General features: G+C 52.4%; 3 protein-coding genes across 4 annotated transcripts in view; 1 reads left to right on the plus strand and 2 right to left on the minus strand.

Annotated features, from left to right (window-relative positions):
- Nucleotides 1-7240, plus strand: part of Pdcd11 (programmed cell death 11) — a 41507-nt gene extending 34267 nt beyond the window's left edge. The window contains exons 26-36 of the mRNA XM_021151475.1: nucleotides 987-1043; nucleotides 1592-1714; nucleotides 2429-2551; nucleotides 2969-3188; nucleotides 3344-3460; nucleotides 4002-4148; nucleotides 4336-4583; nucleotides 5202-5370; nucleotides 5701-5854; nucleotides 6020-6185; nucleotides 6722-7240. Coding sequence (XP_021007134.1) covers nucleotides 987-1043; nucleotides 1592-1714; nucleotides 2429-2551; nucleotides 2969-3188; nucleotides 3344-3460; nucleotides 4002-4148; nucleotides 4336-4583; nucleotides 5202-5370; nucleotides 5701-5854; nucleotides 6020-6185; nucleotides 6722-6893 — 1696 coding nt within the window. The 3' untranslated portion in view covers nucleotides 6894-7240. The remainder of the gene's footprint in view (nucleotides 1-986; nucleotides 1044-1591; nucleotides 1715-2428; nucleotides 2552-2968; nucleotides 3189-3343; nucleotides 3461-4001; nucleotides 4149-4335; nucleotides 4584-5201; nucleotides 5371-5700; nucleotides 5855-6019; nucleotides 6186-6721) is intronic.
- Nucleotides 1-14353, minus strand: part of Calhm2 (calcium homeostasis modulator family member 2) — a 33740-nt gene extending 19387 nt beyond the window's left edge. Inside the window, exons 1-3 of one of the 2 annotated variants that reach the window (XM_021151478.1) lie at nucleotides 13959-14327; nucleotides 11438-12154; nucleotides 8890-9256 (exon numbers count right to left, since the gene is read on the minus strand). In XM_021151478.1, coding sequence (XP_021007137.1) covers nucleotides 8890-9256; nucleotides 11438-11992 — 922 coding nt within the window. In that variant the 5' untranslated portion in view covers nucleotides 11993-12154; nucleotides 13959-14327. Of the gene's footprint in view, nucleotides 1-8314; nucleotides 9257-11437; nucleotides 12155-13958 lie in introns of those variants that run through there. The other variant, XM_021151477.1, reaches the window with a different exon arrangement.
- A 2773-nt stretch (nucleotides 14354-17126) lies between these two features.
- On the minus strand, nucleotides 17127-20188 carry Calhm1 (calcium homeostasis modulator 1). The gene is made up of 2 exons (XM_021151180.1): nucleotides 19637-20188; nucleotides 17127-17615 (listed from the first exon to the last, which is right to left on the minus strand). The coding sequence occupies exons 1-2, from the start codon at nucleotides 20186-20188 to the stop codon at nucleotides 17127-17129; spliced, it is 1041 nt and encodes a 346-aa protein (XP_021006839.1).
- Between the last annotated feature and the right edge of the window lie 658 nt (nucleotides 20189-20846).

Here is a 20846-nt window from a genome sequence, read left to right on the forward strand (position 1 = left end):
CCTTGCAGAACCAGATCTCAAGATGTGTAGCCTACTACCAGCCAAGACCAAGTAGAATGCAGCCCTCTGGGAGGGAGCCAGACTAGAAATCAGTCTTGGCCCAAACCCCATCTCGAATGTCCCAGCCCCTGACTTCCACCTAAGTTGTCAAGTATTTATCCAAACCAAATACCATAGAGATACCCAGAGCCTGGTGGAAGACAGATTCTCAGTGAATCTCTGAGACGCACGGGAAGCTTATAAAATGAGGGTGTGGCTTTGAGCAACATAGTCATTTGAAATACTTTTATGACAGCCAGACCTGTGGGTAGCATGCAATTAAAATTCCCTTCTTCTGTCAGATGTGGGTAGAAAATGGTTTGCCTCAAGGTAGCACCTGAAGCCTGCTTCTGCAGCAGGGCTCTGGTGCCTGCGAGAATCACAGCCCTGTTGTGGGAATGTTTCACGTTGACTTGTGGTCCCTGTAATCCTCTCTGACTCTACTTAGTGATAAAGGACTATGAATTACAGTTTTACCCGAGCTACTTTGGAAACTAGTAAGAGTCAATTCCACCTTCCCTCTTCAAAGTCTGTCACTGCTCTATCTGGCTCCTCTCCAGTCATTGTCCCTGGGTCCGTGTTTTCTGTGGTTTTTCTGTCTCTATGGAGGTCACAGTTAAGAGTTAACTGTGGGGACGGTCTCATCTCAACTCCTGATAAACTCTTAATTGAAGATAGCAGAAGCTGAGGATGTCCTGAGTGCCTCTAACCTAGCAAACCCTTTAGGATCACAGTACAGGGTAGAGCCCCAATCTGTCACCTCACGGCCATGCGACTGACCGGAGCTCAGCTTGCTGCCCCATATGGTGAGAGTGCCCTGTTGCAGCATATCACCTACTCGACTAAAGAGTAGGATTACTAAAGATCTGTCTTACTTTTAATTTCATGCGTGTGAGTGTCCAGAAATATTGATGGTTGAGTGTGTCTTCCTCTTTTGCCTGTTTCAGATGTTACATCCTGTCCACAGCACACCGTGTGCTGACTTTGTCACTACGATCATCCAGGTGAGTGTTGTTGGTGTGAGAAAGGAGAAGGAAGAACTCAGGAGACTCAGGCTGTAGTGCATTTGCCTGGGATAGACCTCTGAGTTCCACCCTCCTCTGCCTGTCTGTACTCTGAACCTATTTTTATTTAAGTGTGCGTGATGGGGTGGGGGTGGGGGAGGCATTTGAGTTTCTGGAAGAATCCAGACTCTTGTCTTGAAGGGAGTAGTTTGCTTACCTAAATGTGAGTATTCAAGGTAACATGGTGATACTGGTGAGGGCAGGTGTCTGGCTCCAGGGTTCATGATCCATCCGGGTGAGTGTGCGATAGAAGGGTTGACCAGCATTCTACTGGCGAAGGTCAGGCTTTAAACGTGGCCTCTCTCGGCCTTGTTTCTGCATAGCTTGCTGTCAGACACAGAGCCCTGGCCTGGCAGGACTACGGGAGTGAGCAGGCTGGACTCTGTGGGTTACAGTCTTCCAGGTGCAGAGGCAGAGTCTTACAGGGGGGCTGGGAGGGGGGCGGCCATGGTTAACTGCATGTATATGTAAGCCTTGTATTCCTTTAGGACAAACAGAGAGACAAAAAACAGAATAGAAGATCCAGAAATCAACTCCATTGAGGACGTGAAGGAAGGGCAACTCCTGCGGGGCTATGTGAAATGCGTCCTGCCAAGCAGTGTGATCATAGGGTAGGTAACGGAGCCAGGCACAGCCTTCGAGGCTTAGCTCCAGAGAGCCAGACTTCCCAAGCTGCCTTCTCCGCCCTGGGCTTGCTGCCTCCTCCCCAGTCAACTTTGAGAAGAGGAGAGGAGAGCTTATGCATTACCAGTTTTAAATACTTACTTTATCTTTTGAGTGTTTTGTGGGCATGCGTGTATGTGCACCATATGTGTGCCTGGTGCTCTGGTGTGTGCGGAGGTCAGAAGAGGGCACCGGATCACATGGTATTGGAGATGCAGATGGCTGCGAGCCACCAAATGGTGCTGAGAGGCACACCTGGGTCCTGGAGAGCAGCACGTGCTCTGAACATGGAGCCGCCACGCCAGCCTTAGAGGCTTTTCTTGAATTGTTTCTTGTTTGGTGTTTTGGAAAAAGAATGACATTTTCAGTTTCAAATTTAGAATTTCTTCTGATTTTAGTGTGTGATCATGATTCTTTGTTGTTGCTTGTTTACTTATTTGACTATTATTTATTTTGAAGGCAGGGTCTTGTTCTGTAGCTATGGCTGTCCTGTAACTTAGTAAATAAGTCAGGCTGGCCTCGAACTCACAGTTTCACCTGTCATGTGACCTGAGTGTGTTGATTAAGGGTGTATGCCACCTCGCCTAGCTTCCTGAGTCACTGGGGGTATGGTGGGGTTGTGTTGTATTTATACTACAGAGTTCTTATCTGTCTCTTTTCAGCCTTGGACCTTCAGTTCTGGGTTTGACCAAGTATTCACATGTCTCTGAGTGTGTCCCACCAGAGAGAGAGCTTTATAACAGATGCCTCCCTGAGGGAAAGCTGGTCACTGCCAAGGTCCTGTGGTAGGTGTCTTCCCTCCCTGCCCTCTTGGTCCCTCTCCTTTGTGTGAATCAGACCCCTTTCGCTGGGAGGAGGTTTGAGGTAAACTCAGAACTTAAAGGCATGGGGTGATGATGCAAGTAATGTTCAGATGGGTGACAAACCTTTCACCTCAGTTCCAGCCTTAGTCCAGGAGTAGACATGGCTTCTGTTGTTGTTGATCAAACACGTCCATCCTAGATGCTCCCTGGCTTTTTCCACTGAGCAGGGGACATGTGTAAACTGTCCCTGAGAATACTGAGCATCTAAGGCAGGTGGGCCAGGGCCCAGCCCTGACTGACAAGGAAAGATGGCCTAAGTGCTGATGAGGCCAGGGCTGCTCGCCCGTGGCGCCCAGACACCTCTGCCCTTACTCTCTGCCTCTTCTCCTCCTGCCTCAGTGTGAACCCCATGAAGAACCTGATAGAGCTGTCGCTCCTTCCCAGCGACACTGGGAGGCCAGACGTGTTCTCTCCTGATCCAGAACCAAAACAAGAGGAGAGGAGAGGAGGGGCTGAGGGGAGCCAGAAAAGGAAAGAGAAGAACCAGAAGGAAGAGCTCCAGAAGTCACAGAAGGGTGGGCGGGGCAAGCGGGAGCGCCAGGAGTCTGAGAGTGAGCAGGTGAGTGCCCCTCCCCGGGCAGCATCCCGCAGCATCCCTCCTCATCTCACCCATAAGAAGTGTTTGAGAAGTGAGCTGCAGCTGCCCAGCCTTCTCTGAGGAGGCACTGTGAGGGCGAGGAGAAACTTCCCATCCCACACCCCCCACCATTTCAGGAACTAGTGAACAAGAGGCCAAAGAAGTCTGGAGCACCAGAAGAAGACGACAGTGGTGTGGAAGTGTACTACCGGGAAGGAGAGGATGAGATGGAGGAGCCGAAGCTGCCTCCCAGGGTAAGGCTCGCCGCCAGCCACCAGCCACGTGGGGGAAGGCTTTGGGGAGGAGCTCCTTGTCTTCCCAGGGCTGAGCTGTTCAGCCCATCCTTGTTCTCTATAAAACAGTGGGTGATGGGTGGGGCGTGGTTACCTCACAGTCTACCTCCTTGAGGACTGGGTCTGTTAACACTAATAACATGTTTATCGAGAACTGAATGGAAGAGGTGGGCAGATAAAGAGAGGGCACAACCTGGAGGAGCCCACGCTCCTCACAAGTGCAAGCAGTGGAGAGGACTCTGGGAATCTCAGCCAGGGCCAGCGCTTCCTCTTTTACCAACCCCTGCCACCTCCATAGTTCTGTTCCACACCTCCTACTTTGTGTGCGTGTGCGTGTGTGTGTGTGCTTACACTTTATATAAAGTCTCTGTCTAAGTGACTTAGAGTATTTTCAAGTCACTGCTGTTCCCTCAGCAGACCACGGAGGCAGGCTTTTGGTGTGGGGTCGGTGGGGTCAGGGAACAGCCTGACTTGTGCTTCCTTCAATTTTATGACCCTGCAGGGAAAGCAGACAAAATCCACAGAGGTGCCCCGGCTGCATCTCTCTTCAGGCTTCGTTTGGGATGTGGGGCTCGACTCTCTGACTCCAGCCTTGCCACTCCGAGAAGAGAGCTCAGACAGCGAGGATGAACAGCCGCACCAAGCCAAGGTGCTGTGTTTCCAGGACACTGCAGCTCTTGCAGAAACTCCCATTCCCAACTGTGACAACCTCTGTGGCTTAGGTGTCTCCCTGGGGAGGGTCCGTGGACTGTCCTGTGAACCCATGACAGAATTCTACCTCAGCGCCCTCTGCACTTGAAGGAGCAGATGACTCACTTTTCTTCCTTCCACCACAGAAGAAGAAGAGCAAGAAGGAGAGGGAACTGGAGAAGCAGAAGGCAGAGAAGGAGCTGTCGCGCATTGAGGAGGCACTCATGGACCCTGGGCGACAGCCAGAGTCTGCGGATGACTTTGACCGGCTGGTGCTAAGCTCCCCCAACAGCTCCATCCTTTGGCTGCAGTACATGGCTTTCCACCTACAGGCCACGGAGATCGAAAAGGCCCGGGCTGTGGCTGAGAGGGCCCTGAAGACCATCTCGTTCAGGTCTGGGCTTGGGCTTTCCCATGTTGTCCTGGCTTACAGAGTTTGTCATCATGGCTCATTTCTTCCTGGTCAGGCTAGTAGCAGCCCATGGTCTTTCAGGCTCAGTCTTATTAAGTGTAGCCACTTAAAATAGATCACTCACTAATCTTTTATGGTCCTTTTCAATGAAATTGCTATGGTGACATTTAAGTAGTCTCTGTGTGCCAGCAAGATTCCCAGTAACACAAGCAGAATGGGGAGAACTCGCCATCATTTGGGGCTCCTCTGTTCTCGGCAGGGCTGAGGTAGCTTCCTGAAGCCTAGTGTAGAGGGGTGACTGTCCTATGCTTTGCTCTCTTCACTGGGGGAGAGACTCAGACCCAGATTCTGTTCCAGCTTGAGCTTGAGCGTGTAAGCTGGAGGCTTCATTCCCAGGAATGGAGGGAGCAATCAGGGGAGCCCCAGACTTTGCAGTGAGCGATACGGGAGCACAGGTTCCCCTTACGGGAAGCCGCAGGAGACGGTCTCAGCCTCAGCCTCAAGTGGGCGTGAGGATACAGTTGTTGCTTGGGAGAAAGAAATAGTTCTCGGGCATCCAGCACTGAGTTGATGAACTCATGTTCTACCCACCCCCTCCAGAGAGGAGCAGGAAAAACTGAATGTGTGGGTGGCCCTACTGAACCTGGAAAACATGTACGGCTCTCAGGAGTCCCTGACTAAGGTCTTCGAGCGAGCTGTGCAGTACAACGAACCTCTCAAGGTTTTCCTGCATCTGGCTGACATCTACACCAAGTCCGAGAAATTCAAGGTAGGGTGTTAAGTTCCGTGCCCACGTGCCCCAGATGCTAGACTCTGGAGCAGGTCAGGGCCGGCATTCTGTGAGAACCCTACCTTCTGGGTTCCCCATGATATCACATCTCAGCCTCAGGCCCTTCCCCTTCCCCACAGAGGTGAGAATACACGGAGGGATCACTAGGGAAGCTCCCAGGACTCGTGTCACTACACCCTGCTCTCCTGATGATCTTCCCAGTCTCCTCAAGCCCCTAGAATCAGTGAGCCAAGTCTGCCTTCCATGAACGCAGCCTTTCTGTTGTCCCTCTGAAGTGCTACACTCCTTAGCTTACTGTGTCTCCCACAGGAAGCTGGTGAGCTGTACAACCGGATGCTGAAACGGTTCCGGCAGGAGAAGGCTGTCTGGATCAAATATGGTGCCTTTGTTTTGGGGAGGAGTCAGGCTGGGGCCAGTCACCGGGTGTTGCAGCGAGCCCTGGAGTGCCTGCCCGCCAAGGAACGTGAGTGCTTTTCCTGGCTCCTGACCACACTCGGGACTGATAGATACTTAAAGGGGCAGTTGGCAGCTTGTAACAGGTGGAGTGGCTTCTGTCTTAACAAAGCCAATGGCTGTGCTGTGGTGAGGTCCTTGGGTTGTCTTGGCTCTGACTTGTCCTGTCCCACAGATGTGGATGTGATCGTCAAGTTTGCCCAGCTGGAGTTCCAGCTCGGGGACGTGGAGCGCGCTAAAGCCATTTTTGAGAACACACTGAGCACCTACCCCAAACGCACAGACGTCTGGTCAGTCTACATCGACATGACCATCAAGCACGGCAGCCAGCAAGCAGTCAGGTGAGGGGGGACAGCGGGGCTCGTTCCTGTTGGAGTGTGGGCTGGGAAGGGGCTTTGGCCGTGTTGATGATGATGAGCTGCTCCTCAGCAGCTCCCAGTTGTCTGACGTGATGCTGACAAACAGCTCTGACATGGTTCCCCGGTCCGCTTGATTTCACCTTTCCACCAGTGGTCTGTACCCAGAACCAGGAGACTTGGTCCCACATGGCTCACACTATGCTGGCCTCTTGTGGATGGAACCTTCATAGGCACACTCTCACTTTTGTCCCCTACAATCCCTACAGGCCATGAGTTTAAGTGTGCTTCTGTCCTCGTGTGTCCCCATCCCAGGAGTTTGTCCTCTTTTTCCTTGTAACTTAATGCAGGCTAAGTCTTTGCCTCTGTCAGGAGTTCATACTGATGATAAAAATAAGAAATGGGATGCTGGATATCAGAGGGACCTGGTACCTGAGAGCAAGTTGGGGAGTGCTAGCCAGGAGTCCAGGAGTCCCATGGTAGGGCCCCTGAGGAAACTGCTTCCCTGTTCCTCCTCATAGGGACATCTTTGAGCGGGTCATTCACCTGAGCCTGGCGCCTAAGAGGATGAAGTTCTTCTTCAAGCGCTACCTGGACTATGAGAAGCAGCACGGCACGGAGAAGGACGTGCAGGCGGTCAAGGCCAAGGCCTTGGAGTACGTGGAGGCCAAGAGCTCGGCGCTGGAGGACTAGGAGCACAGGCTCCGCTGGACGGACAAACGGACGGACAGCGTGGGCAGCAGGCAGCCTAACCGGCAGCCGGGTGCGCGCTGGGGCTGTCCCAGGACTGCTTTAGTTGCTGTTTTTTTTTCTGCAGCATGCCTGTGGGCTGTGGTGCTCACGGAAGACAGACTTGGCTCACTGAGGCCGAGTTCCTCATCTTGTCAGAGTAAAAAAAAACTCTCAAAAGATTGTTTTAAAATCTTTTGAGACAGGGTTTGTATTACGGTCCTGGCTGGTCTGGAACCTGCTATGTAGACTCAGCCAGCCTTGAACTTAGAAGGGATTAAAGGCACATATGATCACTTTTTACTTTTAAATGTGTGTGTGTGTAAAATTCTTTTTTTAAATTTAGAGTGCCACAGATGGAGCCAAGGCCTTATACATGCTAAGTGTACTTCCACTTAACTGCACCCTAGCCTGTGAGGTTTAATGCTCTTGTTCTGTTCCTGGGGCTGCTTAGTGTTGTTGTTAGACAGCAGGCTTTTAAGCTTGTAGGAAAAAAAAAACAACAACAGCAAACCCAAAACAACAACAACAACAAAAAACAAGCATTTCTCTTTGAAGAGAGTTTGCTGCAGTCTAAGGACAGAAGGGCAAATGCCAGTGGATTTCGTGGTCAGGTCCCGACTTTGTCCCTTGGCAAACTCGCAGTCTACACTCCAAGAGGTGGGTAGCCGGAAAGACCACAGACCATGTGGGCTTGGGAGTCCAAGCATTGTCTCAGCCCAGCCTGTACTGTCTACCCTGGTTTGGAGGCTGGGGGACTGAGACAAGAGTACAGAGGAAGAATCCAGAAAAACATGGGAACCCGAAGCTACTAAGGAAAGCTGAAAGCATTGGTTAAACTGCCTGTCTCACCCCAGACTCACTTCAACTCTAACACAACCCAGCTTCCTGGGATGCTAGCACAGACCCTTCTAGTTGGTTGTTGGTAGGATGTTTGTTTGTTTGTTTCGTTTCATTTCTTTCGTTTTGTTTTGTTTTTGGCTTGAGCCCAAGGGAAATTAAAAGTTTTCTCTGACAGAGCCTAAAATGTTCTCTAAGTTTTCTATGGGAAATGGCTGTGTCGGATGCCAGGAATCAGGACAGACAGGAAGAAGGTGAGGTTTTAGAGAGTGGAGCTAGTCGATGCAGGGCCGAGAAGGAAGAAGAGCTGAAGCCCACTAGCTCCTGGAGTTTAGTGCTAGGTCTGTGTGCAGACAGATGTTAGGTTAAACTGAGCTAACCCCTGCAAAAGGCCAGGCTGCCTCTCCTCAGGTTAAATCAGGTAACTGGGTGAGGTTGTCAAGAGACTCAGCCCTTGGGCATCACCTTTGTGGTCTCCTTTAGTGCCATCTCCCCTCACATTGGGCTGTATGCCCTTGTCAATTGCACAAACACCAGTCTAGGCATTTAAAGTAAGAAAAGCTTTATCAAAAAGTTTAAATATATAAAATCAGGCCAGAGGTATACAATCGGGGCAGCTTCCTTAGCAGTGCACCGGGAGCTGGGGTGCTCCTATGCAATTAGACACAAATTAACTGCACAAAATGTACTATACAGTGAAGACTTCCCAGTGGGTTGTCACCAGGCTCCATCAGCTGATGTTTCTCAACTCTGAGACCCACCCAAGATTGACCCTGTCATACTAAGGACCAGCTCTAGGAAAGTTTTTTTCTGATAGCTGTGAACAGAGTGTGCTAGTGACCATGGGAGAAATGACTTCGGTAGGCCAGTCCCTACCCCTTCCCCACCCTCACCCCACGTCAATTTCTGTGAACCTTGTGGTCCACAAGATCTTTACAAACTACTGGTTTTATGTCTATGCCCAAGACACTGTAGTTAGCAGAAAAGTCACCCTGATGCTGAAATGAGCACGCCATGAGGACTTACTTAGTCTGTGACTAGTCCCGTTTACAGAGCATAGAAGCAGGCTCTTAAGCAGTGAGCAGGGCCATCTCCACACTGTCTGGGGCTGTGCCATTACCCGTCAGGCCCTGGGCCCACTTGTGTAGGCGGCTGTAGAGTGGGAGGCCCTGGTTCTCTCGGTACAGATAGACCCCTGTAATAGCGTTCCACTGTGGCCGTGGCTGTGTGCCTTCCACTGGGAACTTGGCAACCAGCTCTTCGTCATCCTTGTTGAGAGCCACAAAGCCAAAGAAACGGCGCACGTTGTTGGCGGCCAGGACCCTCGAATGCACCTCTGCTGTGCGCTGGAACAGCTGGTCCTCGTTGGTGCGGTACTGAGCCCAGTAGGCCTCCTGACGGTAGCTGAGTGGCGAGCAGTAATGTTTGAGGCACTTGGTCAGGAACACCAGGATGGCCACCACACCGATAAGCAGCCATCCGAAGAGCTGGTCAGAGAAAAGGTGAGGCTCAGGGTGGGGGCCCTGAGAGCTGCCTGGGCCCTGCCTACCCTACCCATGGTGACAGGAGAAAAAGAACAGCCTCTGCTCTGTGGGCAAGCACACTTCCTCTTTTCTATTCTTACCCTCGATAGCCCACACACTCTCCATGCTTAGACTGCCTTTTGTGGTTTTTTTGTTTTTTAGCCCTGCGGGTGCGGTATCACTGGACTCCACCAAGCTCAGCTCAGGAGCCTGGCGTGGAGCTCAGGGACAGGGCCTCAACCCCACACAGCATCACACCTGCCTGCCTCTGGATCGCCTGTGGACTTGTTTCACACTGGGAGGACTGAAGTCTGTTGAGGGCAAGGGCCTTTGAGGCCCTCTCTTGCCTACTGTTTGTACATAGACCTATGTATGGATTCAGCCCGTTTCTCTGCTTTCCCTTGCCTCGACCCAAGAAAGGGTCTCATGTAGCCCAGGTTGGCCTTAAACATCCTGTAGCGCTGAAGATGGTCTTGAGTTTTTGATCCTCTGGTCTCCACCTCCTGAGTGCTGGGGTTACAGCATGAACCACACCTAGTTCATGAGGCACTAGGGATCAAACATCGATCTGATTTGTGCTAAGCAAACGTTCTACTGAGTTACATCTTGGCCTCATTTCTTCCCTTTACGTTGTTGCTGTTTAAAGAATTTAGATTTCCTGTTTTGGGGGACATTGATATGTGTTTGGGGTATGTGCACATGTGTTGGGGGGCTGTATATGCGTTGGTTTATGTACACGGGGGTAGGGGGAGGGCAGTAATTTATCTGTGAGCACAGAGTCCAAAAGAGGGCATCAGACTCCTGGAGCTGGAGTGAACAAGTAGTTGTGAGCCGCCTGACGGTGCTGGGAATTGAACTCGGATCCTCTCTGTAAGAGCAATACTCTCTCAGTCTTAACTACTACTGTTCACTGAGACAATGGTCTCACAAACTGGCCTTTAGTGTCCTGTGTAGCTAAAAATGACCCTCCCTGAACTCCAGGCCTTCCCACTTACTTCCCTAATGCTGGATTACAGGCAAGATCCAGTGCAGGCAGCTAGCTTAGGTTTGATCTCTCTTTTCTTCTCTCTCCCTCTCTTCTTCTCTTCTTCCCTCCCTACTTCCTTCCTTCCTTTCTTTTTCTTCCTTCCTTTCTTTCTCTTCCTTTCCTCTTCCTTCCTTCCTTTCTTCCTTTCTTTCTTCCTTCTTTCTCTTTCTTTCTTTCTTTTCCTTCCTTTCTCTTCCTTCCTTCCTTCCTTCCTTCTTTCCTCCCTCCCTCCCTCCTTTCCTTTCTTCCTTCGTTAACATATATGAATGTTTCGCCTGCACCTATGTCTGTACACTCTTGTGTGTGCATGGTGCCCACCTGGAACTAGAATTACAGATGGTTGTGCGCTACCATGGGAGTGCTGGGAACTGAACTCAGGAGTCTTCTCTCCAGCCTCTAGCTTTAGTTGTCTCATGTTTTCAAGGAAAGAGTCCCTTTAGAGAATCATGGGCTCCCGCCTGCCTCCCTCATCCTCACATGTTCAGTTCAGATTGCTGCTTCTAACCATTCTTTTGACCCTTGACCCACCTCCAAACAGGATGCAGGGGAGGCTGCAGCTAGGCTCAAGCCTGTCCCTTCCTGGCCTGCCCTAAAGAGTGACACTGACTCAGTTACTGGGACAGAGATGCCTGCCTCCCTGGGGTCAGCCAGCTCTGCTATCAACTCAAAAGCCCACAGCAGGTATTTGTGAGGTGGCCTACAGGGACCATGCTCAGTCAAGCTAGGGTAAAGATGACCTCACTAGGTAGATTGGGAATGACCCTGGGTATTATGGGATATGGGATGTTCTCTCTGCGATTCTAGGTGGTGTTCCCTTAATGCTCAAAGCCATCTCTAAGGGACGAAAGGGGAGCTTAGTGGCAGCTCATGCTTGACATTCATGTGGTCTAGGATTCAATCCCCAGCACCTAGAGGCACATCAGAGACACACTTGTGATGAGCTGACCCTTGCCCCCCCCCATAACTCTAAGCCACAGGTCAATCAGCTGATGCCTGACACGGGAGATTCTGTGCTTCCCCAGACAGGTGCTCACCCTCAAACGCTCTATCGAGTACCACCCCATCAGCAGCCACTTTGGGAAGGACAGAAGAAGGCTGCCCTTCACACAGCTCCTTACCTGAGACTCATACTTGAGCCTGCGGCTGACCTCCTCTCGGAAGCTCGATAGGTTGGCGGGGCCCCCTCCACAAGGGAACCTGGCTAGGACCTCCGTAGCATGGGCTGAGGGGAAGCCTTTATCCCCAGCTGTGAGCGAGGAGGGGTCCACAAACTCACTGAGAGCACAGACATAGGCCTCCCCTCGGAGCAGGGAGATGACAGACCAGGTGACTGGAGCCACAGCTGCACGGCCCAGGATTGAGCTGAGGAGGAGGAAGTTGGGGGCCGCGGAGCAGTTCTTGGCCCTCCGGTACTGGCACTCGGCGACTAGGTTCCAAGTGTGGTTGTTGAGAATGACTCCGATAAGGAAGAGGGCCAGCGCAGGCACGCCGATTGCTGTCAGTCCATACAGGTAGTTCCGGGCGGGTGAGCAGGGACAGTGGAAGGCCACCACTGAGAACAGCTCCTGACTGCCCACCGTGCCCAGGGCCACCAGCCCATTGAAAATCATCACATCCTTGCTCTTGAAGAAGAGAGACAGGAAGCGGAAGTTCTCTGCAATCAAGGCCGCCATGGTGACTGGCGGGCCGGGGATGGGATATGCAGGAGGAGGCAGAAGAGGGCAGAACTGATGGCTTCTGGTGAGACTAGCAAGGAGCGCAGCAGGCCGGAGGACAGCCCACGGCAGAGCATGATCACGCCATTTTAGCTCCTGCAGTGGCTGAACTGGTGCTTCCTGTGAAACACAGATGAGCGATAAATGCTTGCCTCTGAACACAGTGCTGCTGTGGCCAAAGCAGGCAGAGAAGGAGAAGGCATGGGCCTCTACTGCAATGGTGATAGCCATGGTTGCCTAAGTTCTTGCCGGGTACCAGGTGCTCTCAGTGGATGTTGCCCATCCTCAACCTTGGTATCCCCCTGGCATCCTTGTGCAACCCCCACCTCAAGCACAGTGAAGGATGTGGCTTCCTGAGCGTAAGCCCCTGGACAGGGCCACGTATAAATAAATGACAGACCTCAGATTCAAGACCAGGTCTGCCTGCTTTGAATACTTTACAATCCTTTTGCCACTACCCTCTTCTCCCCGGGGAGGATTAATAATGACCGGTGGTGTGAGGCCAGATGGGATGGATCCCTTTGGGATTTGGGACAATTTGGAGAGTATGGTACCAGTATCAAAGCTGCATGGGCTGTCCTAGTGGACAAAGGATAGACCGGGTCTAGTGAGGACCAGGCCCCTGGATCAGTGACAAGCCTGACACAAGATGCCAACACCCTTGGGTGCACAAAACCCCTTCATTTTGGAGACTTCAGAGCCTTAACACACTTCATGTGTTTTCCCCAGACAAGGATACGGATAAATCATTGTGATCCTAACCTCTTCCTAGGAATGTTAGGGACCACAAATGATGTCACATAGTAAGTAGTTCAACATCTGAAACTCTTACGCCACCAGTTCTACCAAGGATGCTTCTGATGCCAAAGACCAGAAAATCAAGGGGACAGGGTGTCTTGCCTGAGGCCAGACAAGTCCGGAGGAGTCAGCTGAGATTTTGACCATGACTTGAGAATACTTAGAAAGTGGACACAATGTGTCAGAGCTAAACTAGCTCCCTCTGTTCATGGTCTCCAGACCTTGCTCTCCTCATGCTTTCTCCATACAAGCAGCCTGCAGAATCTCTGCCCCAAGGAGCCACAGGCAGCTTCAGCGGGGGTTCAGGCTCACTGTATCTATCAGCCCTCCTCTGCTTCATGACCTCAGCAGAGATGGCTCTGTGCCAGAAGAGGCCACGGCCTCAGGCTCTTTGGAAGTTTAGCCCCAATTCCCTTCCCAGACTTCACCCATACAGCCAGAGAGACAGTCAGGGTGTGGCCCCATGTCTATCCCCATCAGGAGAACAGGCACGGGGGGGGGGGGGGGACACACCAAAAGAAACAGCTTTCCAAGCCAGAGGAAGCCTATGAGTGGAGAGAGAGGTCAGGCTGCAGAGAGAGATAGAGGAAGCCTGTGCTACATCTTTCTGTGTTATATTCACTTCTCTTTTCCTGTTGCCGCCTCTGCCGAGGATGCCATCTGGCACAGGCAGAGCCATGTGGGCTCTGGGAGGAGGGAGGATTGTCTGACTCCCCGGTTCAGAGCCCAGAGCTTCTAAATAATCCCACAAGGAAAGAACTTTGTCCTGTTGCTGGCCATAAACAGGCTAACAGGCAACTCCATCTTCTCCCTCCCTCCCCTCTTGGCTGCTAGGCACCCATTTGCTCCTTGGGGTGGTCCTGGGACCTTAAACCCACCCTCACGTGGGGAACACGGTGCCTGACAGATAGCATAGGGATTGAGCAGAGCTGGGACTGGGCCATTCTCTGAGATTATCATGGGGGGGGGGGGGCTCTTCCCAAGAACAGGAGACAGACAGCTAGGGAGGAGAGGGGAGCATCATTTCCGTGTTCTTCCCGGGGGGGGGGGTGTTCCCTCCAGATAGTCTCTAGAGGCTGCCGGCTCCTTTAACAGCTGCACACTCCAGGAAAGGGCCCCTCCTTACCTAAAGCTGGTTGCAAGCCCCCGTGGCCTTGGATTCCTGATGGATTGACAGCAGTGTGGGCTCCCGCAGACACTGGGAAGGCGCTCCTGACCGCGAGGCAAAGTGAGGCAAAGTGGCCTCACGGGGTTCACTGCCGGCTTTGCTTTTGCAACCGGGTCCGCGTCGGGTCCCGGGCCCAGCGTTTGAAAGCGACGAGCTCTGGGCCCAGTTACAAACAAACTTAACTGGAGGCGTCTACAGATGAAGAGCAGGCATCTGCAGACAAATTTAACTCCAGAAAAGAGAGAGAAAGAAACAGTGGCGTGGAACTTTCTAGCCAGAGAATGGAAAAACAGCCTCCTGGCGCCAGGCAGAAGAGGGAGGGCTGCTGAGGGCGGCGCGAGGCAGAAACAGAGGAAGTGGAGAAGCGGTCTCAGATGCTGCGTCCTGTCCCAGCCCGCCTCTGGGCCCGCTGTGGCTGGCCCTACTGGCCCTGCCTCGACTCTACCCTGAGCACCCCTCGGAGGCCATCTGGGAAGGTCTAGGCAGGAGCCAGGCAGGGCCCTTAAGGAGTTCTTGCCTAGGCTTGCCCTCCAGGCCAGTTGGAAGAACATCCCCGTACTTGACACCCACCTGGCAGAAGCTGCGGAGGAGTTCCCTGCAGAGTCAGGGGAGAGGTGGGTGTTCAGGATTGATGGTGATGCTCCAGATTGCAAACTCCTGATCAAGACCCTGGTCCCCTCCTCCCCTTCTCTCTCTGAGCATCCTGCCTTTGCCTGTACCTGCCATCCCCAGAAGAGGACCTTCCCATCATCGTTCATCTAACTCCTAGGTACTGTCCCCATCTGGGTATCTAGAGCTCCTAAGGCAGAGGCTGGTCATAGGTAGAAATTAAAGGGAGACAGGATCTCTTAAACTTCACTGCCTGCCCCTAGAGTCGTCTCTGGGAGCTCACAAGCCCCAAGTGAGTCAAGTCCGCTGACAGGGAGAGTGTCAAGATGACCTCAGTGGCTCCTAAGATTGGGAGAGATAGCCTTCAGGGCCATCAGCTCTCCAAGGCTGGGACTGTGGAATTCACACTGAGCAGCGACAAGCCGCACCCTCCTGAGTCTGGCTTGTCTGCGTAGCAGGGATAAATGGAGAGAAATAGGTACCCGTGCCTTTCCATGAAGCACTTTACAGGGTGGGGGACTTGCCTGAGCTCCCACCACTCTGGAGTTAGAACCTAGGTCTCACCAAAGTTTCCCTCACATCTGTTCCTCTGAGCACTTTCTGGCACCCTGTCCCCTGTGGGTGCCCCACCCCACCCTGCAAGTGCAAGCACGCGCGCGCGCACACACACACACACACACACACACACACACACTTGGTCTGTATTCATTGGTCCCTTTATTCGGGTCTGGGGTTAAGTTCAACTTCCTGTTCCCTGTGGCACCTGGGTCCCAGCTGAGAGTGAAGGTGGGCTCTGAGATAGGCAGGCCAAGGGGCTGGAAGATGGGGCCAGGAGACAAGGAACTGTCTGCACTTCTACTTTCTTTTCTTGGATAAGACAGCAGCAAAGTCCTCCTGTCCTGTCCCATCCCTTGGTCGGGGTCAGGGGAGAGGAGAGCAAGCAGTCATGAGTTCCGAAAGGAATGAGCATCTTAACCACACAGCCCCAAGTGTCCACTACATGCCACACACTTTTACACATGGTATGTGAGACCCCGACTTAGAGCGTTTCTCCCTGGAAGGTAAAGCCCCTGGACATTCCCCAAGCTTGTTTTCCCTGATCTCTAAAAGTACAGCCAGAAAGAATCTCTTTGTTCTCTATAGCCAGCAAAAAAAAAAAACTTTTTGTTTCTGAGCCTTACAGCCAGAGATGCGATAATTGTAATTTTACCAAGGACATCGGCAGAACTCCCCTGCCCTGCACAGCTCGAGGAGTTCGTCCTCAGATAATAAAACCTCTTGCACATCTGGGTGTAGGCTTTAGGAGCCTAAGCCCCAGCGAGCCAGGGATGGAAGGAACAGTATCAGGATGAGGCCTGGGAAGGTGTGGTTTTCTCTCGAGTCATTGGGGTGCCGGCCAGCTCATCCCGGGACTTGAGCGGAGGCCCAGCTTCGGGGGTCTTACAGGTAAACCAGTGAGGTAGGCAGCCTTCTCCTGTTGCATGAATGAGGAAACTGAGACTCCTCCCCCCCCCAAAAAAAAAGAAGGCACTTGGCCCAGGGACACACTTTGCAAACGGTAGAGTCAGCCTTTCACCCAACCTTATCCCAGTCTTCGGTCTTAGCTACTTCCCCTCTTAGGCAACTGCCCCCCCCCCCCCCCCCCCCCCCCCCCCCCCCCGTCTTCATCACACCTCAGGGCACACTTTCCAGGGAGCCTTGGAGAAAACAGGAGTTCATTGGCTCCCATTTCTAGCTCTCAAGCCTCACAGATGGTCTGTTTTCCTGTAATGTGTGTGAAGAGGATTGGTGTGAAGGAAACCTGGAGGCCCTCAGTTGTCAAACAGCCCCAGGACACACTCCTTGGCCTCTTTCATGTAGTCTTATCATCTTATCATGGGTCACTGAGGTGTGTCACACAAGCTGAATCCCATTCCCTTTTACCTAAGAAACTGGCAAAGACCATGAGAGGGTTGCTTGCCCTCAGTTTCTTTCTTTTGTTTTGTTTTGAGACAGGGTTTCTCTGTGTAGCCCTGACTGTCCTGGAACTCACTCTGTAGACCAGGCTGGCCTCAAACTCAGAAATCCGCCTGCCTCTGCCTCCCAAGGGCTGGGCCTAAAGGCATGCGCCACCACCGCCCAGCTGTCCTCAGTTTCTTGAGCCTGAGCGGAAGAGAAGTCTAGAGCAAGAGGGAACTCTGGGTATGGGCTTTGGGAGCCTAAGCCCCAACAAGCCAAGGATGGAACGAACAGTATCAGGATGAGGCCTGGGAAGAGACTTGGGTACCAGCCATGCATCCTGCTCTCATAAGCCAGATCTGAACACTTACAATACTGAAGCTGCAGGAGATGAAGCATAGGGTAGCATTGCTTCCAGGGCAGCTAAGTAAGCAAGGCCCGTCAGTTCGGAATTTCTTTTTTCACGCCAGCAGGTGAATGGCTGGATTTGTGGCTATGCCTCAGAATTATTGTTCTTCTTTGAGGTGCAAAAGGCTATGGGTTCAGATCTCTACTCCTACCTCTGCAGCCAGTTACAGCTCACACTTTGCTGAAGTAGGTGGCCACTTCCTTGCGTGGAGGCCGGGGCTCGCCCCCAGCCCAGCCATTGCTCATCAGTGGTGCCTCCTGGCCCAGCCTCAGTGGTGGTTTGCATTTGTGCCAGCTTGTGAGTAGCCTATTCATGGTGCCTTGGTCAGTGATGCCATGCAACTTCTCCCTCTCTTCTTCTGTCCTGTCCGAGGGACTTTGGACAGCCTCTGTGGCTGTGGCTGTGGCCGTGGCCAGTACTCCGTGGGTATGACCCAGTTCCAGGTCATGGTTCATGGCTTCAAAGAACTGCTGGATACATACCTTAGCAAAGGCTTTGGCATGCTCTGTGCATGTCTCATCGAAGAGCTTACGCTCAATGTCAATGTAGTGGGACCAGTACTTGCTCTTGAGAAAGGCGACCTGTGTGAAGCAGGGACGCACAGAGCGTACCACAAACGCCAGTAATGTGGTCAGCAGCACGAAGGACCAACCCAGTGCCTGTGGGGAGAGGAGGACATCAGCAGACCTACCTGTCCAGACCCTTCAAAGACTTCCCCAAGGAAAGCCAGCCATGGATGGACCTAGTCATGCCACCTCATGGTCTCTATTTCCCCATGTGTAAAATAACCATATACTCCACCTCACAGGAGACAGATCCCAGGAACATAGAATGTGCAGCTTTGGCAGGGCGCTCAGTGGGCAGGAGTTAACACCACATCCCATCATGAGGCTTTCTTCACTTGATCTTTCTGTGTCTGTTTCTCTACCTCCAGGGTGGGGCTACTAGCCATAGCGTGCCCCACCACCACCACACACACACAAGGGTTTTATGAGAACTAAACAGACCGTGGCTATAAGACAGCTTGTGGGGCTGGAGAGATGGTTAAGAGCACTGACTGCTCTTCTGAAGGTCCTGAGTTCAAATCCCAGCAACCACATGGTGGCTCACAATCATCTCTAATGAGATCTGATACCCTCTTCTGGTGTGTCTGAAGACAGCTACAGTGTACTTAGAAATAATAATAAATAAATCTTTAAAAAAAAAAAGACAGCTTGCATATAGCACTCTCTGTTAGACTTTGGTAATGGTACCAGTAGGGGCCATGCCTCTTTCTTCAGAAGGCTTTCCGGATCTCCCCAGGCCTACCAGCCTTCTTCTTCCAAGCTCCGGGCCTTTCCTTCAGCTTCTGGAACTGACACCAGCACTTCTTTTTTTGTTTGTCTTGTTTTGTTTGTTTTTGTTTTTGTTTTTCTGAGACAGGGTTTCTCTGTGTAGCCCTGGCTGTCCTGGAACTCACTCTGTAGACCAGGCTGGCCTCGAACTCAGAAATCTGCCTGCCTCTGCCTCCCAAGTGCTGGGATTAAAGGTGAGCACTTCTTTCATTGGGTTAGCGTGGACTCTCAAGGAGTTCCAGCGGTACCCTGGATAGTCCTCAAACTCGAACATGCACCATGGGGCACAGAGCGGGACACCCCTGCGTGTCTGCAGGTCAGACCCCTTTCTGCACAGAGAAGAGGGCGTGTGTGTGTGTGGGGGGGTGTTAATGGTACCCAATGGCTGCCGTGGGGATGGGTGGGAAAATACAGAGCAAGTGACTCAGTCAGGGGCCTCCCTCCCGTGCTGCTCACTAAGCAGTTGTGGTTACAGAGGTCTTGGGTTGTCTCATGTTCCACGTGAAGCTAGAAATCTGATTCTTTTTCTCTTTGACAATTTTTGATTTCTAGATAAAGTCAATTAATTCTAAAGTGAGTTCGGAATTCAGTGTCTACAAGTCACACGGGACTTGTCTGCAAATCCGGCTGCCTGTGGCTTCTTGGGGAGGGGAACTTCCAACTCATACAGTGTGACAGCGTAAAGGTCAAGTGGAGTGACAGGTACTCCTGGGTCTGAGGCATAGGATGATGGGACAGGGGTCCCCAGATGAGGAGGTAGAGAGTGGCTTAGACACTCATGGTGGGAGATCCTCTAGGCTATCTGGGCGGTGACTGAGGCCATGCATAAGTTCCTTTCTCAAGATGGGAGCCAGGGGTCTGTACCAGCCAGAGCAGAGTGTGCCTCCAGCCCATCTCCCAACACCACACAGTTCCCTGCTCCAGAGTAGGATGCCCAGATGTCTGGTCCTTTAAATCTCATCCCAAGCATCCATCTCTCTCACCCATCCTGTTCAAGATACCCAGACCCCAGACCCTCAGCTCCCACTCCTGAAGCAGGCAGGCACCAGCTGGGAGTATTTGCCAGGGAAATGTACCCAAATGGCTTAGCCACCCACTGGCCTCACTATCGCCTGTGCCTGGGAGAGGAAATGGATGCAAATCTCTCAGCCTCTCAGATCTGAGCTAAGGATGGAGGAGGTGAGCCATCTACTCTCTCCAGGTGACCCTGTTTGACAGAAGACATGGGCTCTGTTCTGAGTCTTAGCTGGGAATGCATGCCCCCACCCACAGCCCTCGGAGGGAAAACCCCACTCTGAGAAGGGACTTTCCCACAGGGACCCTGTGAAGAGACCCAGCCCCCTCACCTGAGAGATGCAGCGCAAATACCGCACGGCCACCTCTCGGGCCAGCAGCCAGTTCCCATCATAGATCTCAGGGCAGGGTACCCGAGCCAGCACGCGAGCAAGTTCTGGAGCAGGCAGGCCTGGCACCAGGCTGCCATTGCCTAGTGTGGCCACCGGTACAGCTGTGCAGAAAGCACAGAGAAAGCACTTGCCATCCAGCAGTGTGACAGCCACCCAGACGACAGGGGCGATGAGAGCTCGCTGGGCCATGGAACAGAACATGTATCGTAGAACAGCTGGGTCCTTGGCCCGGCGACCTGCGGGGCGCTTCCACTCTTCAGCTAGCATGGATATGTTGTTGTTCATGACCAGACCAAGCAGGAAGAGCACCAGAGGAGGTGTCAGCAGTATGCCCAGGCTGTAGACCACGTTGTAGCCGGGCAAGCAGGGGCAGTTGAAGTCAAAGGCAGAATACATTTGGGCACTGGCCAGCGCCATGATGCCACAGATGCCATTCATGAAGGACTCTTGGTTGGACTGCAAGAACTGGAAGATCATCCGAAACTTATCCATTGTGTTCCGTGGGGATCCTCAGCCTTGTCGCCTCTCACTGTGGCCTCCCACACAGTCCAGTAGGTCACCCTGCCCACTAGGCATCCACCTTATGACTGGGCTGTCCTGGCTGGACTAGCAAAGCTCAGGGTACTTGATGAGGTCACACTTTCAGAAGCCTTCTAAACAGGTGCTGGCAGAGAGGGCGCAGCGTGACCAATCCTGTGGGCACAGCCAGGACTGTGTCCCTCCTTCTAGCCTCCCTCCCCTTCTCTCCAGCTGCCTTCAGCCTAGAGAGCTACAGAGCTGCACCTGATGAGGACCAGTTTTCTTGGGGTGTGGGAGGGAGGAAGAGGTGCAGACAAGCTGGAATTTGAGAGGCCACTGGGCTCTGGGGAAGCCTGTCTTCTCTCTGTATCCGTCTCCACACCGCCAGGACCCCAGGGAGCAACTCCATCAGTTGAGACAATGATAGTAAGATGACATGGAAATGATGGTGGTGCTAAAAGCTGCACCAAGCAGTGGTGATTGGATGTTACTCATAGAAGGGATGGCAGAGGGGCAGGTATTACAATGTGACAGTGTTATATAGAGATGATGAGGTGTTACAATGTGTTATGTAGAGAAGATGTTACAATGTAAGTGTGGGCCGGGCGTGGTGGCTCACGCATTTAATCCC

This window comes from Mus caroli, chromosome 19 (genome assembly GCF_900094665.2).
Source record: "Mus caroli chromosome 19, CAROLI_EIJ_v1.1, whole genome shotgun sequence".
NCBI lineage: Eukaryota > Metazoa > Chordata > Mammalia > Rodentia > Muridae > Mus > Mus caroli.